The sequence below is a fragment of the Budorcas taxicolor genome, chromosome 2, assembly GCF_023091745.1.
Source record: "Budorcas taxicolor isolate Tak-1 chromosome 2, Takin1.1, whole genome shotgun sequence".
In the NCBI taxonomy this organism is placed as follows: Eukaryota; Metazoa; Chordata; class Mammalia; order Artiodactyla; family Bovidae; genus Budorcas; species Budorcas taxicolor.
Window position 1 is genome coordinate 180,402,598 of NC_068911.1, and position 13,742 is coordinate 180,416,339.

The following is a 13,742-nucleotide window of genomic DNA, read 5'->3' on the forward strand; positions in this document are numbered from 1 at the left end:
CACTGGGGTTGTAGCATCTGAGCAGAGACCTGGGCGGAGTGAGGTGTGAACCGTGTACTCAGGGAGAGAGTCCCAGGTGGAGGAAAGAACAGCTGGCGCACAGGATCCGAGGCAGGAATGCCTGGAGTGAGGGGCAGAGAAGGACTAGGGGTGGGTGGCAGCCACGGTCTCCCAGGTTAGCACGGGAGATTCTCTGAGCCCATGGCAGTGGGAGGGGGTGGGCCCATCATGGAAGACCTGGTCTGGTCTGACCTCTTCATCCCCTGCTCAACTCGCTTTTCTCCCTATAGTGGTCCACCTTCCAGCCTCTTGGGGCTGGGGTCCCATTGCCTGCAAGTGGCCCTCTTAGGGGCACCAGCAGGCCTCACACCTGGCCCCTATCTCTGTGTCTGCCGGACCCGTGATAACACAAGCCTTGCCTTACTGGAGGTGGGAGGGCAGGTTGCCCCTGCCCCAGTTATGGACATCCAAGCAGGGAGGGGTGAAGTGGGCAGGTGAAGTGGTGGCCTCTCCTTTGCAGGCCTCCCAGATCTCTGCAAGTGAGTCCCTGACATCCCCTCATTCAGCCTGTGGGGAGAAACGGGTAGGGTCAGAGGACACTTGCTCCTTGGCGGGGGGTGGGGGGGGGGGGGAGAGAACTATGACAAACCTACACAGCATATGCAAAAGCAGAGATAATCACTTTGCCGACAAAGGTCCATACAGTCAAAGCTATGGTTTTTCCAGTAGTCATGTATGGGTGTGATTTTCATTCTTTACATGATTCTCCATAAAGAATGTGGAGTGCCAAAGAACTGATGCTTTCAAACTGTGGTGCTGAAGACTCCTGAGAGTCCCTTGGACTGCAAGGAGATCCAACCAGTCCATCCTAAAGGAGATCAGACCTGGGTGTTCATTGGAAGGACTGATGCTGAAGCTCCAATACTTTGGCCACCCGATGTGAAGAGCTGACTCCTTGGAAAAGACTCTGATGCTGGGAAAGATTGGGGGCAGGAGTAGAGGGGGACGACAGAGGATGAGACGGTGGATGGCGTCACTGACTCCATGGACATGAGTTTGAGCAGGCTCTGGGAGACAGTGAAGGACAGGGAAGCCTGGTGAGCTGCAGTCCATGGGGTCCGAAAGAGTCGGACACGACCGAGTGGGTGAGCAAGAGTCAGGAGGGGGTTGACGGCTGGGGCGGCAGAGCTGGTTTCAGCCACTTTGACTCTAGAGGGTGTCCGCCACCCCCCCACGTCCACCTTCTGAGTGGTTTTCTTCAAAAGCGGGCCCTCAAAGCCTCCTGGGCCTCAGTTTTGGATCCTAGTAGACAATTCCCGGGGAACCAGAACCATCTCCCTCAGTTGCCCGTTTTACAGATATGGAAGTGGAGGCTAGGAGAGGTGGAGTCGCTTGTACAGGGCCCACGGGAATACAGGGATTTGAACTGGACAGTCTGGCAGCAGAGCCTCAGCCAGCTGTCTTCAGGGCAGTTCCTGAATCTGGGATTTGCGAGCGACTGGAATGTGAAGGGAACCTTCCAGAGGAAAGCAGTGCAGAAGTGGAGAGAGCGGGCGCAGGAGACGCAGCCGGGAGAGGGCGCCCGTCGTCCCGCAGGGGTGGTTTCAGGCTGATTCCACCGGGGACTCGGACGAGAGGGACGCTCGGAGTTCTCCCGCCCGAAGTAAAGTACCTGGGGCCCTGCCCCTCCAGTCACGGGCGAGGGCCACTCCGCTGGGAGCAACATCGCTTCTTGGCTAGTTTCAGCCCAGTTGCGCCTCAGGAGCTGCCTGGTGGAAGCCCAGCCCGCGGGGCGGGGACTGTGGGCCACAGAAGCAGACGGGGGTCCTCGGGGTCTGGGGGCTGCGTGGGGCGCCCACAGCCTCCCCTGCCTGCTTCCCCTCCTCGTTAACCCCGATCTCTGCGTCTCCGGTTCTGCCCACTCTCCTCCGCCCAGCCCTGCCTTTGGGGTGGCCTGGCGCCTCCCATCTCCAGCCTCAGACCCTCTCTGGCCACCGCCTCCTCCCGGAAGCCGCGTCTGTGTCCACGCCATCCGTTCGTCTGCTTCTGTCCAGGCGGCCCCCGGCCAGAAAGGGTGACGGGAGCCGCTGCCCAGGGCAGGACGGTGGAGGCAGGGAGGGGAGCCTCTGTAGGCATCGCCCCAGGCCGCTCCTTCGACTCCGGGCTTGGCGCAAGCCCCGCCCGCCTCACCCCCTCCCCGCCCGCCTCACCCCTCCTCTCCCCACCATCCCTGCGCCCACCCAAACCGTCCACCTCCAGACACCCCCTCCTGGCCAGCTGCCCCATCAGCGCTACCATGCAGCCCCCAGCCCCCGCCGAAAATCATCACAACTCCTGCGCTTTGCGAGAGGAGGAGCCTCGGCATCAGACCCGCAGGGTTCAGGTCTCGACTGCCCGCCGCGGGCCGTGTGCCTGGGGCTGTGACTCCCCCACCTGCCCTGGCTTTCCTCACCTGCCAAGCTGACCACGGAGCCTCCTCTCTAGGTCACGGTGAGGACTCTGCAATCACGCCGGGACAGGAGGGTGAAGAGAACAGCCGTCCTCAGGTGAGGACTTCCTGCCGCTCAGCCTTGGGCTTGAGTGAGGGGCTTTGCGGGGCTTCCTGCATGTAGCTGTGAGCTCCCTGAGGGCAGGGACAGAGCTGATCCCACCTCGGTCCCCAGGTGCCTGCACAGTGCAGACGTCCAGGAGATGGGTGCTCAGTGGCTGAAGGAATAAATGGCTACATGGGTGAATGAATGAATGGCCAGGCTACAGCTCTTCATATAACTGGATTTTTCTGGATACCCAGACCTCAGCTCTGAGCAGCTCTCAGAGCTTGTGAGTTCTGGGTTAATAGTCTGTCTCACTTACTAGGATGTCAGCTCCACGAGGGTAGAGAAATCATCTGTCTTTTTTTTTTGGATCATGCTGCACAACGTATGTGATCTTAGTTCCCCAGCCAGGGATCAAACCCACGCCCCTTGCAGTGGCGGCGCAGAGTTCTAACCACCAGTGAGAGAAAGTAAAAGTGTTAGTTGCTCAGTCGTGTCCAACTCTTTGTGACCCCATGCACTGTAGCCCACCAGGCTCCTCAGTTCATGGAATTCTCCAGGCAAGAATACTGGAGTGAGTAGCCACTCCCTTTTCCAGGGGATCTTCCTGACCTCAGGATCGAACTCAGGTCTCCCACATTGTGGGCAGATTCTTCACCATCTGAGTCACTGGGGAAGCCCAGGCTTCACCACTGTCTCTAGTACTCAGAACAGTGGGTGGTACATAGTAGTTGCTCAGCTAATACCGTTCAGTGAATAGAAGAGTAAGTAAGCACATTAATCGAATGAATGGTAAGAGTGTTCCCTGTCATCCTGGGGGACTGGAGGATTCCTCTTAGTTAGACCAAGGATTCAGTCCAGCAATTCTAGTTGCTTGGTTCAAGGTGGTCAATCCCTCAGCAACGACTGTGAACCTAGGATGTGGTAGGCCCTGATAATTCGGCAGTGGTGGGCCGATCCCTGCCCTCCCGCACAGAAGTACTTTTGCCAGATGGTAGAAGGCATCCCCCAGGTGTTTACAGAGCCCCCACTAAGTGCAGGTGCTGTGGACGCAGAGCCCCAAGCAGAGCCGCCAGGGTCTCCACCCTCGCGGCGCTCACATTTGTTGTAGGGGGAGATGCTGGACCTTAAATAAGCACAGATATCAGGGTGATTTCTGTGGGGGGTGACTGGTGGCTGGCGTGGGGACAGGGAGGTGGCCAGGGACGGCTTCTCTTGAGCTGAGCGCTGGATGATGAGGTTCCAGAGGATCTGGGGAACGAGTGTTCCAGGCACGGGGGGACAGCAAGGACGAAGAGCAGGCCTGGCCGTTTGAGGAGCAGCACGGAGCGGAGTGCCCAGGACAGCGGGCGCAGGCACGGGCCGGGGACTGCGGTCAGAGCGGGCCGGCTGGAGGCCCCCAGGCCGCGAGGCTGGGGCTGGCTCTGTCCCTAAGGTGATGGAAGGGAGGGAGCCGGGCAGATGGAGACAGCCTGACTGGGGGTGTGACGTCCCCGTGATGCTGGTGGAGAGTGGATGGCCCAGCAGGGGAGGGAGGAGGCTGCTGGTGGAGAAGGTGACAGCTCTCATGGGGCAAGGCTGGAGCAGCGGTGCTGATGGAGAGGGCTAAATCTGGGGCAGAGGTCAGAGAGAGGGCTAGGGAGACTTGCTGGTTGCTGGATGGCGTTGGTGGGAAGAGTTGGGGAAGCAGGACTCCAAGAAAGTGCCTGGGTTTGTCATTGGGACAGCTGGGTAGACCATCACATCGTTTTCTAAAGCCGGGGAAGGAAGACGGATTGTGGTTTGCAAGTTCCGTTTTGCCTGCGTTTGCTTGAGATGCCTAGTGGGCAACCATGTAGGGAGGTGGAAATTCAGTCAGGAGCTCCAGCAAAGAGTCGGGGCTGGAGGCATAAATGTGGGTGTCAGCCGCAGGGGTGAGACCTCCTGGGAGAGGGAAGAAGGGAGGTGAGAAGGGGCCCGGGGTGAGCGGTGGGTCGGCTCTGGGGTTGAGCAGAGGAGGAGGAAGAGGAGCGGCTGTGGAGGTGGGGGGTCAGGAGAGGGTGCGGCTGGAGGAGGCCGCTGAGGATGGGCCGGAGGATCCCTCTGAACTTTCTGGACACCTGCCAAGGGCTGTCTCAAGGAAGGCTGGCTGGAACTGGTGCAGGAGAACAGGAGAAGACGGGGAGTAGAGGCTGGACACAGCTCTAAGTTGGGGGCAGAGGCGTCAGCAAGGAGCGGAGGGACAGGGGTTGGGAGAGTGTCTTCCAAGGGTGGAGAGCCTTGGGTTGTCAGGACGGGAGGGGCTGGGGGCCAGCCCAGTGGTGAGGGGACCCCACGTGGCAGAAGACAGGAGAGGCAATGCCGGCAAGAGTCCCTGAGCCCAGAGGCAGCGCAGCCACACCGATGGGCCGACTCTGGGGAGAGAAATTCGGACAACATGGGAAAGAGAGAGCATGGAGCCCCGGGGGAGGGCAGGCACAAGACCCCGGTGGACGGGCTGGGCTTGGGCTGGGGGACAGTCCTTCCTTTGTCACAAGAGGGAAAGCAGACAGTGTGGCCTGTGGCGGGGCAGAGATTCGAGGCGGAGAGGATGGGTGACACCTGCCGAAGGCTCCTGGATCGCACCGAGAGCCGGAGAGCAGCCGGCAGCAGGGTGCAGGGACCCGCAGGGGTGTCCCTGTGAAAGTTCGAGAAGGAAAGAGGACCAAGCAGTCAGCCTCACTGGATGCAAACTCGCAGGAATCAGACACGTAGAGGGATCCCTGGGTAGACTGCTGCTGCTGCTAAGTCACTTCAGTCGTGTCCGACTCTTAGCAACCCCATGGACTGCAGCCCACCAGGCTGCTCCTTCCATGGGATTTTGCAGGCAAGAGTACTGGAGTGGGGTGCCATTGCCTTCTCCGGGTAGACTGGTGGACACCAATTTCACTTGATGCCCATGACTTTCCCCGGCAGCCAGCAGCTCTGAGGGTCCCCACAAAGTGGGCAGAGGGTTAGGCCAAAACAGAGTTAAGAGAGGCGAGTCAAGGGCATCTGCAAAGGAGACCTTTAAGGATATGCCAAGGAGTCTTAGCTGGGCCAGGAGGGAAGTGGGGACATGAGTGTCTTATGAAAGACAGGCGAACAGACGGATTGGGGGTCTCCGTGAGGTCAAGCAATTGCTGGAGGACTGGAGTTAGTAAAAATGGAGTAACAAGGAGAGGGCAGCGAAATCCCACTGGTGGGATCTGGCTGGACTCCTCACCTGCTGTGGGCCTGAGTCTGTTTTCTTTTTCTTTTTAAACATTTTATTTATTTGGCTGTGTCGGGTCTCACTTGCAGCACGCGGGATCTTTCGCTGCACTGCGTCAGCTTAGTTACTCCAGGGTGTGTGGGATTTTAGTTCTGTTATCAAGGATTGAACTCACATCCCCTGCATGGCAAGGCAGATTCTTAACCATGGACCACCAGGGAAGTCCCTGAGTCTGTTTTCGATGAAATGATGTAATAATTAAGTAACGTCATCTCTCAGAGCTGGCTTGAATGGGCTTCGTAATAACAGAGCTCTGGGCTTGTCTAAGTTCCTCGTGTCTTCCTTTTTTCCAGATTTGCTCACAAGTGCCCACAAGGACTGCCCCATGCCCCAGGGCACGGACCCCGTGAACCCAGACTTGCCCTCTGTCGTGGCTTCAGACCATGACACTGGAAAGGTAATTGGTCGTGCTTCGTCCTCCTGGTTCCTGGGCTGTGCTCTGGAAGCAGAAACTGTTTTAGCCTCCTTCTCTCCCTGCCGGGCCTGGCTCCTTCCTGCAGGGTCAGGCCACCCAGGGTTGTATTCAGCTGATGAAGCTCTGAATGGAGCGGGGCATCCAGGCAGAACCTGGTCTATATAGATAAGAGTCCCATCATGAAGGGCCTCCCACCCAGATTCACTCAGTCCTGCAGAGAAGACGTCCTGTTATGAGCCCACGACTCCTTGGCCGCCTGCACTGCGGACTGGGGAGTGAAGAAATGAGTTCTCAGTTCATTCAGACAGATCATGCCGAACTTGCCAGGGGCCTCAAACCTGGCGCAGAATTTTGACCCTTGCCCCAGAAGCTGTGGCCTGAACTCACAAGTATATCATAAACAAATGTACACACACACACACACACACACACACACGATTCCCAAGTGGTGCTAGTGGTAAAGAACCTGCTTACCAATACAAGTAGACGTAAGAGACGTGGGTTTGATCCCTGGGTCTGAAAGATTCCTCTGGAGAAGGGCATGGCGACCCACTCCAGTACTCTTGCCTGGAGAATCCCATGGACAGAGGAGCCTGGTGGGCTACAGTCCATAGGGTCACAGAGTCGGACATGACTGAAGCTACTTAGCACGTAATTACGTTGTTTAATCTGTAAGTCATATGTGACTCTTTTTGACACCATGGACCATAGCCTGCCAGGCTCCTCCATCCGTGGGATTTCCCAGGCAAGAATACTGGAGTGGGTTGCCATGCCCTCCTTCAGGGGACCTTCCTGACCCAGTGATTGAACCCGCATCTCTATTGTGTTGGCAGGTGGATTCTTTGCCACTGAGCCACCTGGGAAGCCCAGTGGTAAAGAATTGGCATGTATGTGTGTGTGTGTGTGTGTGTGTATATATGTATAGAGAGAGAGAGAGAGAGAGAGAGAGAGAGAGAGCCCGCACACCACGTGCTCAGCGTTGTGCCCGGCCCTTTGCCTACGTTATGCCGTTTATGCTTCCCCATGCCCTGTGACATGAACGTCACTGTCCCATCTTACAGAGGCGCAGACTAAGACTCTGGGATGTTAGGTGACTAGTCCAAGGATGTACAGGAGAAACGGCAGTCACAGTCTGAGCCCAGGCCTGCTCGGTCCCCCACGCCCCCTGCCTCTCCTGCAGAGTCACGGTTGCCCCGCACCCACCTGCTTCTCTCTGCGCGCCAAGGGGACAGGAGGGCATGCTCCAGGAGCAGGCAGAGGCCGGCTCAGTCAGGGAGTACCGCCCCCTGGGGCTGCAGGAGCTGTGCCCTCTGCCGGCACAGCGTGCCAGGCCCTGCCTGCTCCTTTTTCTCCTCTTGTTTCAGGACAAACAGATGGGTTTCTGCTGGGATCCTTGGCAGGTGAGTGCACTCGCCCCTCCCGCAGTCTGGCCAGCCCCAGCTGACACTGTCGCCCTCGCTCTGTGGGCCCAGCTTGGGCACACAGTGCTGCCAGCCCTGGGGGGTCTGATGGACACAGGGCTGGGGAGGGTCCTGTGGGGGTTGGCAGGACCGCCCAGGACCTGGGGAGCGTGGGTAGTGGGGTGGGAGGGGTGGGCGGTCATCTGGCTGGTTTACCCCCTCGCTCACCCCTCCCCTTCCTACAGACGTGCTTCCAGACCACCAACGGCTACCTGTCCGACTCCAGGTCCTGCTCCAGCAACTACAGCGTGGCAGCCCTGGCCACCTCGTCCCTCGTGGGTGAGCTCCGGCTGCCCCCTCCTGCCCTGGGAATCCTCACCGTGTCCCCTAGCCACTGGCGGCGGGAAGGTCAGAGCGGAATTGCAGCTGGAGGGGCTGCAGCCCTGTTGGACGCAGAAGTTTTCTAAACGCTGGGCTCCGGGCTCCGTGCGGGACTCTGGAGGACTTGGGGGTTAACGCCCTGCCCCTTGGGGGCGTTCAGTTGCTGGGTTCTCCTGAAGTTGTGGGTGTCTCCCTGGTGGTCTCCCTGCCTCTCTGCAGCAGATGAAAGCAGCTAATTTGTGATGGGTTCCCTAGAAGCAGAGCCGAGAGGGGCACTGTGCTGGGGCTTCACCGAGGGGCTGTTCTGGAAGGAACCCTTCAGGGAGCGAGGGGAGCAGGGCAGGGCAGGGGCGGGGCTCAAGACAGGGCAGGGGCGGGGCTCTGGGCGGGGCTCTAGGCAGGGGCAGGGCAGGGGCGGGGCAGGGGGCAGGGCGGGGCAGGGGCGGGGCTCTGGGCGGGGCTCTAGGCAGGGGCAGGGCAGGGGCGGGGCAGGGGGCAGGGCGGGGCAGGGGCGGGGCTCTGGGCAGGGGCAGGGGCAGGGCAGGGCAGGGCGGGGCGGGGCGGGGCAGGGCAGGGGCGGGGCTCGGCGGAGGGTGGCTTGCAGGTTTCCTCTCTCCCAGCCTGACCCACAGAACCCGCGGCTCTGAGGCCGGGGCTGGCTTCACACGGCTCCTCCGTCCGTCAGTGTCGGCTGCCACTCGGGAGGACTCCCAGCTCCCAGGCCTCTCTGGGTGAGGCAGTTCCCGTCAACCGAGGGCAAGGCTCCCGAGGGCGCAGGTGTGAGCACAGGTGTGCTCCGTGGCGCCCGCAGCAGCAGGGGGTGGTCGCCCCGGTGCGGCCTTCGGGGCTCTGCTCAGCCGGCTCTGCTCACAGGCTGCTACATCCTCAGCCCCTCGCAGACCCCCGAAGTTGCCCCCCTTTTCCTCCACCCGAAATCCTCTCCCTCCGCCTCACCTGCCCCTCGGGGGACACTGAACCACCCGCTCCAGAAACCTCCTCTGGCTGCCAGCGCTCCCCAACCTTTCCGACCTTCGTCTTTCCCATTCTCCCAGAGTTTTGTCTCAGCTTCCTTCATGGATGCCTTCCTTTCTTCCGTCCGTTCTTTTTCTAAAGCAAGTCAACATTAGCTTTTTTGAATTATTATTTTTAATTATGCATCTGTCTATCTGCTTGGCTGTGCCAGTTCTTAGTTGGATCATGAGGAAGCTCAGCTGTTGCCCGTGAGATCTAGTTCCCTGACTGGGGATTGAACCTGGGCCCCCTGCGTTGGGAATGTGGAGGCTTAGCCACTGGACCACCAGAGGAGTCTCCTCTCTTCCTTAAATGTTGCTTTCCCTCATGTCCTGCTTTCTGGGACCAGTGACCAGCAGATCCATGTTCTCAGCCTGGGCTGGAGGAGACACCGGGGATCATCCTTGACAATGTTCTGTCCATCAGCCTGCTCATCCAGCTGGCCTGCTCCCAAGAGCCGCCCCCCCAGCCCCTGCTCCGCATCTCCCCATGCTGTCTGGTCCCTAACTGACTCCCTTCAGTGGCCCCTAAAGCCTACCCTTGGCCCTAAGTCCTCCAGTGAGGACATTCTTCCTCAACGGCAGGTCCGCCCTGCGCTGCCCTCCTGCTCGTCACGGTGCCGTTGACAGGAGAGGGCTGGTCCACCCCCAGTCTGGGCCTTGTTGAGTTTCCCAGACTCTTCTGCCACCCTGTTCCCAGTGTTGCCCCGTGGCTTGCCCCTGGTGGTCCTGGAAGCACGCCCGACTGTTCTATGCCTTCATCCTCTTCTTATCTCTGAAATAGCCTCCAACCTTGCCTCTTTTTATCCAACCCAAACTGCCTTCAAAGCCTGCCTCCAGCCACCTCTTCCAGGAAGCCTTCCCTGCCTGCTGCAGGTCTCACCCTGCGAAGAGCAGGCAGTGTCTAGGCACAGAAGATGCTGTCCCCTGGCTTGTTAACTGCTGGAGGAAGGGACAGCTGGTGGGTCTTGAAGGATCCACGAGTGAATCTCCTTGAGCAAACGGGTGTGAACTTGGCCAGAAGGGAGCAAGGGGTGTGGCAGGTCTGGAGGAGAAGGGCCAGGTGGGCAGGAGCACTGCCGGGAGCAGGCTGCTGGCAGGGCTTGGGGCCTGCGGGGAGTGGGGGAATGTCTGTGCAAGGGGACCTCGGGGTGTGGGAGGCTGTGGGCAGGCGGGGCGTGAGGAGTGAGGTGGGCACAGGCACTGCGGGTGGGACTCTGAGGACACGGCTCTGGAGGGACATGGGGGACGGGCCACTGGACCGGCTGGAGGTGCTGGGAGGGCTCGGCTCTTGGGGCTGGGGCTGGCTCAGCCGCCCTCAATCTCCGCAGGAGTGGTGCAGAGCTTCAGGGACCACGTCACAAAGCCCACGGCCATGGCCCGTGGCCGCGTTGCCCACCTCATCGAGTGGAAGGGCTGGAGTGCCCAGCGGGCGGGCTGGGAGCTGCCCCCTGCCGACGACGACGAGCATTACCGCCGCCTTCCGGACGAGCTGCGGGAGGCCCGCTTTGCCGCAGGTCAGCAGGGGCGGGGGTGGGGGACGGACTGGCTGGGTCTGGTCCTGAGAGACCCCGGGGGTCCCCCCTGCGGGTTGTTTGCACGCTCAGTCGGTTCAGTCGTGTCCAGCTCTCTGTGACCCCGTGGACTGTAGCCCGCCAGGCTCCTCTGTCCATGGGATTTTCCAGGCAAGAATACTGAGTGGGTTGCCATGTCCTTCTCCAGGGGGTGTCTTTCTGACCCAGGGTTTGAACCTGCGTCTCTTATGCCTCCTGCATTGGCAGGCGGGGTCTTTACCACTGGTCTGGGCTGGGAATCACAGTGCTGAGTGTGGGGGCATTGATGGGAACTCCGATCCCCGGGGCCACAGATGGGCAGCCTCGAGAGCCAGCATGTGGCGCCCGCCCACCCGCAGCCTCTGCGCCCCTGCTGAACCTGGTCCGTCCCCACAGGGGTTGCCGAGCAGTTTGCCATCACGGAGGCCACACTGAGCGCCTGGTCCTCGTTGGACGATGGAGAGCTGGGCCTGGAGAGCAGCCCCACGGACGTCCTGCAGCTCCAGGGTACGGCCTGGGGGCCGGGGTGGGATGCCGTGGGGCCGGGGTGGGATGCCGTGGGGCCGGCGTGCGGGCTTGCTCTGCTATCTGTGCCCTGGGACCTCAGAGAAGCCCCGCCGACCCTCAGCCTTAGGTTTTCTTCACCTGAAAAGGGGGGCTGGTGATCCTTGCCCTGCCCGTTGCCCGGGAGCGCCATGAGCATAAAGGGGAGAATGATAGATAGAGAGGTAGGTGATGGGTTAGATGAGGGACAGAGATGTTGGTAAATAGGTGGCAGACACTGTGAATCGAGCGCTCACTGTGCCCCACGCTTCACACGCGTTGCTTCCATTTATCCTGTGACGCTCTGAGAAGCAGGGCGGCTATTATCTCCATTTCACAAGTAAGGGAAACTGAGGCCTCAGGCTCTGAACCTCAACCTCAGGCACCATCAGTCACCCTTGTAGACCCCCTGGTTACCCCTGAGGGCTTCAGGGAGCCTGGGTCCTGGGTGGAGCTCGCACACCCACTGTGTGCTCCTCCGCCTGACATGAGTGAGGAGAGGGGCAGAGGCCTGGGGAGAGCACTGGCCAGCTCAGTTCTCAGAGCACAGAAGGATTTGAGGCCAGCAGGCTGGCTCCAGAGTCTGTTGTTGGCCATTCTGCTCACTGCCGCCACCACGCCATCACCCAGGGAGAAAAGGGCTCAGAGGTTCCGTGACATGACCGAGGCCACACAGCTTGGTGCTGATAAAGCTGGGTTCCGAGGCAGGCCCTCCGATGCTGGCCCCTGCCGCCTACCCCAGGGAGGGCCAGGGGCAGGGCTTCCCTGCTCCATCCTCACCCCCACCTCCCACTGCTTTTGCAGACCTGGGGAGCGTCTGTCTCCAGGACAGCCTTCTGAGTGTCCGCTCGCAGGATGACCGTCTTCTGGCCTTCTCCTCCCCCGACGGCTGGCCCTCCCCTGACGAGCCCCCCAGCCCTGGACGGCAGCTCCGGCCGCAGCTCCCAGGGGCCCTGGGGCCCGAGGGGGGGGCCGGACCGCAGGGCCCCCTCTGCTCCGGGGACGGCAGCCTGCCCTCCGAGGAGGAGGATGAGGTGTTCTACAACTGAGGCAGGCCGGGCCACACCTGCTGCAGCCCGGCGGGCAGCCCAGAGCCATCAGGACCTCGGGCGCTAGGTGGGCGTTTTGTGACCCCCTAGGGGCAGGCATGGGGTGGGGCGGCGCTCCTGTGGACACTCTGTGCCTCCCCCATGGGAGCCGTGATCCCCTTCCCTCTCTCTACCTGGCTCAGGAGGGAGCCTCCCCTGCAGGGTGTCTGCCACGGGCAGGTTCGAGGACTCTCAGCAGACACCCGGGCAGACTGCCCAGAGGAGCCGACAGCCACACAAGGGCGTGGGGACCCCGCTTAGCCCCAGGCTCAGCCCTCCGCCCTCCGCCCGTGCTCCAGCCCCATCAGAGGCAGCGGCTCCTCGGGGCGCTGACCCCTGCTCCTCAGCGCTCTTCATGGGACCCTGTGCCTCGGGGTGTCTGCTGGCCCCTCACTCTCCGGATCCACTCCCCGGGGCCCTGCTTCCCCTCCTCGTGCCCCCCTGCACCTCCAGGAAGGTTCTCGGCAGACATTAAAAGCGGTGGGTTCTCCCTGGATGACCTTGGCCTGGTCTCTGCAGGGGACAGCACGTCCTTGGGCTCCCGGCTCGCAGGAGAGGGCCCTGACCCCTCAACACAAAGACTGCCGGTCACCCTGCTGCTGGCGGCCAGGATGGTCCCCATGGAGAGGCTTAAGGCTCTGTGGGCTCCGAGGAGCCCCACCTGCGGACCCCGCTTTGTCAGCCCCGGCTCAGCCGAGGAGGAGGCTGAGGCTGGAGTGGAGGTAACTGGGAAACAGGGTCATGCGTACCCATGAGGACAGGCATCATAAGACCCAGTGGGAGCCCGCTCTCCCCCATAGCTCCCTGCCAGGAAGGGGGCACAAGGAGTGGGGGTCCAGGGTCCAGGCCGGCAATGCCCGCACGGCCACCTGGGGGCGCCCGAGAGCTCACTCGGGGTTGGTAAAGGCGAGGCGCCAAGGCGGCAAGACACTTGGATGCTGACGTGAGCGCGGAGCGCAGCTCTGGGAACCGGCTTTATTTGCGTTGAGCCTCTGGTTGGGAGTCACACAGCCCCCAGAGGGCACCTGCGCCTGCCCTTGCTGACAGAGGACACCAGGCTCCTCATCTGTGAGTCGGATGCCTCCTTGCAGTACCCACCACACGGCAGCTGTCTTCTGTCTCACATCCTGGGCGCCCAAGGTGGGGTTTGTCCTTTAGAACATGTGGCACTTGTCCCACAAGGATGGGACATGGCGACCGTGGGGTCCTCGTCAGTGCTAGGCCAGCTGCCTGCCTTGCCGAGGAGTTGAGCTGGGCTGGAGGGGAGGGGTGTGTTGTCGCAGAGGACACAGGCAGGGTCTCTGCCCTGCTTCCTTCGCAGGGGTAGCCGATTGGCTCTGTTTCATCCTGCCAGGCTGGCTCACTTTGGGGCCGGAGGGTTTGTCAGGTTGGAAATTGCTTTCTTCAACTAGAACAGAGACCAGAGGGGGGAGAGTGCAGAAGAGACTGCAGGTGGAGGCTGCAGTGCGGTCCGCCTCTCCTAAGGGCTGATTCTGGAGTGAGTTTTAGAGCCAGTGCCTCTCTGCTGCAGAGATGGGATCACTGAG

The 13,742-nt window shown here is 60.9% G+C and overlaps 1 protein-coding gene across 1 annotated transcript; it reads left to right on the top strand.

Moving 5' to 3' along the window:
• Window positions 1-6,103: 6,103 nt before the first annotated feature.
• FAM131C (family with sequence similarity 131 member C) lies at window positions 6,104-12,156 on the top strand. Its single transcript, XM_052658503.1, has 6 exons — window positions 6,104-6,202; window positions 7,585-7,620; window positions 7,866-7,959; window positions 10,343-10,528; window positions 10,961-11,071; window positions 11,912-12,156. The coding sequence occupies exons 1-6, from the start codon at window positions 6,131-6,133 to the stop codon at window positions 12,154-12,156; spliced, it is 744 nt and encodes a 247-aa protein (XP_052514463.1). The 5' UTR covers window positions 6,104-6,130.
• Window positions 12,157-13,742: the final 1,586 nt, after the last annotated feature.

What these genes read in the sequence shown, in the direction of transcription:
- FAM131C (XM_052658503.1), top strand. Translation starts at nt 6,131, where the DNA reads ATGCCCCAGGGCACGGACCCCGTGAACCCAGACTTGCCCTCTGTCGTG. An exon ending in GGAGGCCCGCTTTGCCGCAG is followed by an intron (nt 10,529 to 10,960) that starts GTCAGCAGGGGC and finishes CCGTCCCCACAG; the next exon opens with GGGTTGCCGAGCAGTTTGCC. An exon ending in GGACGTCCTGCAGCTCCAGG is followed by an intron (nt 11,072 to 11,911) that starts GTACGGCCTGGG and finishes CTGCTTTTGCAG; the next exon opens with ACCTGGGGAGCGTCTGTCTC.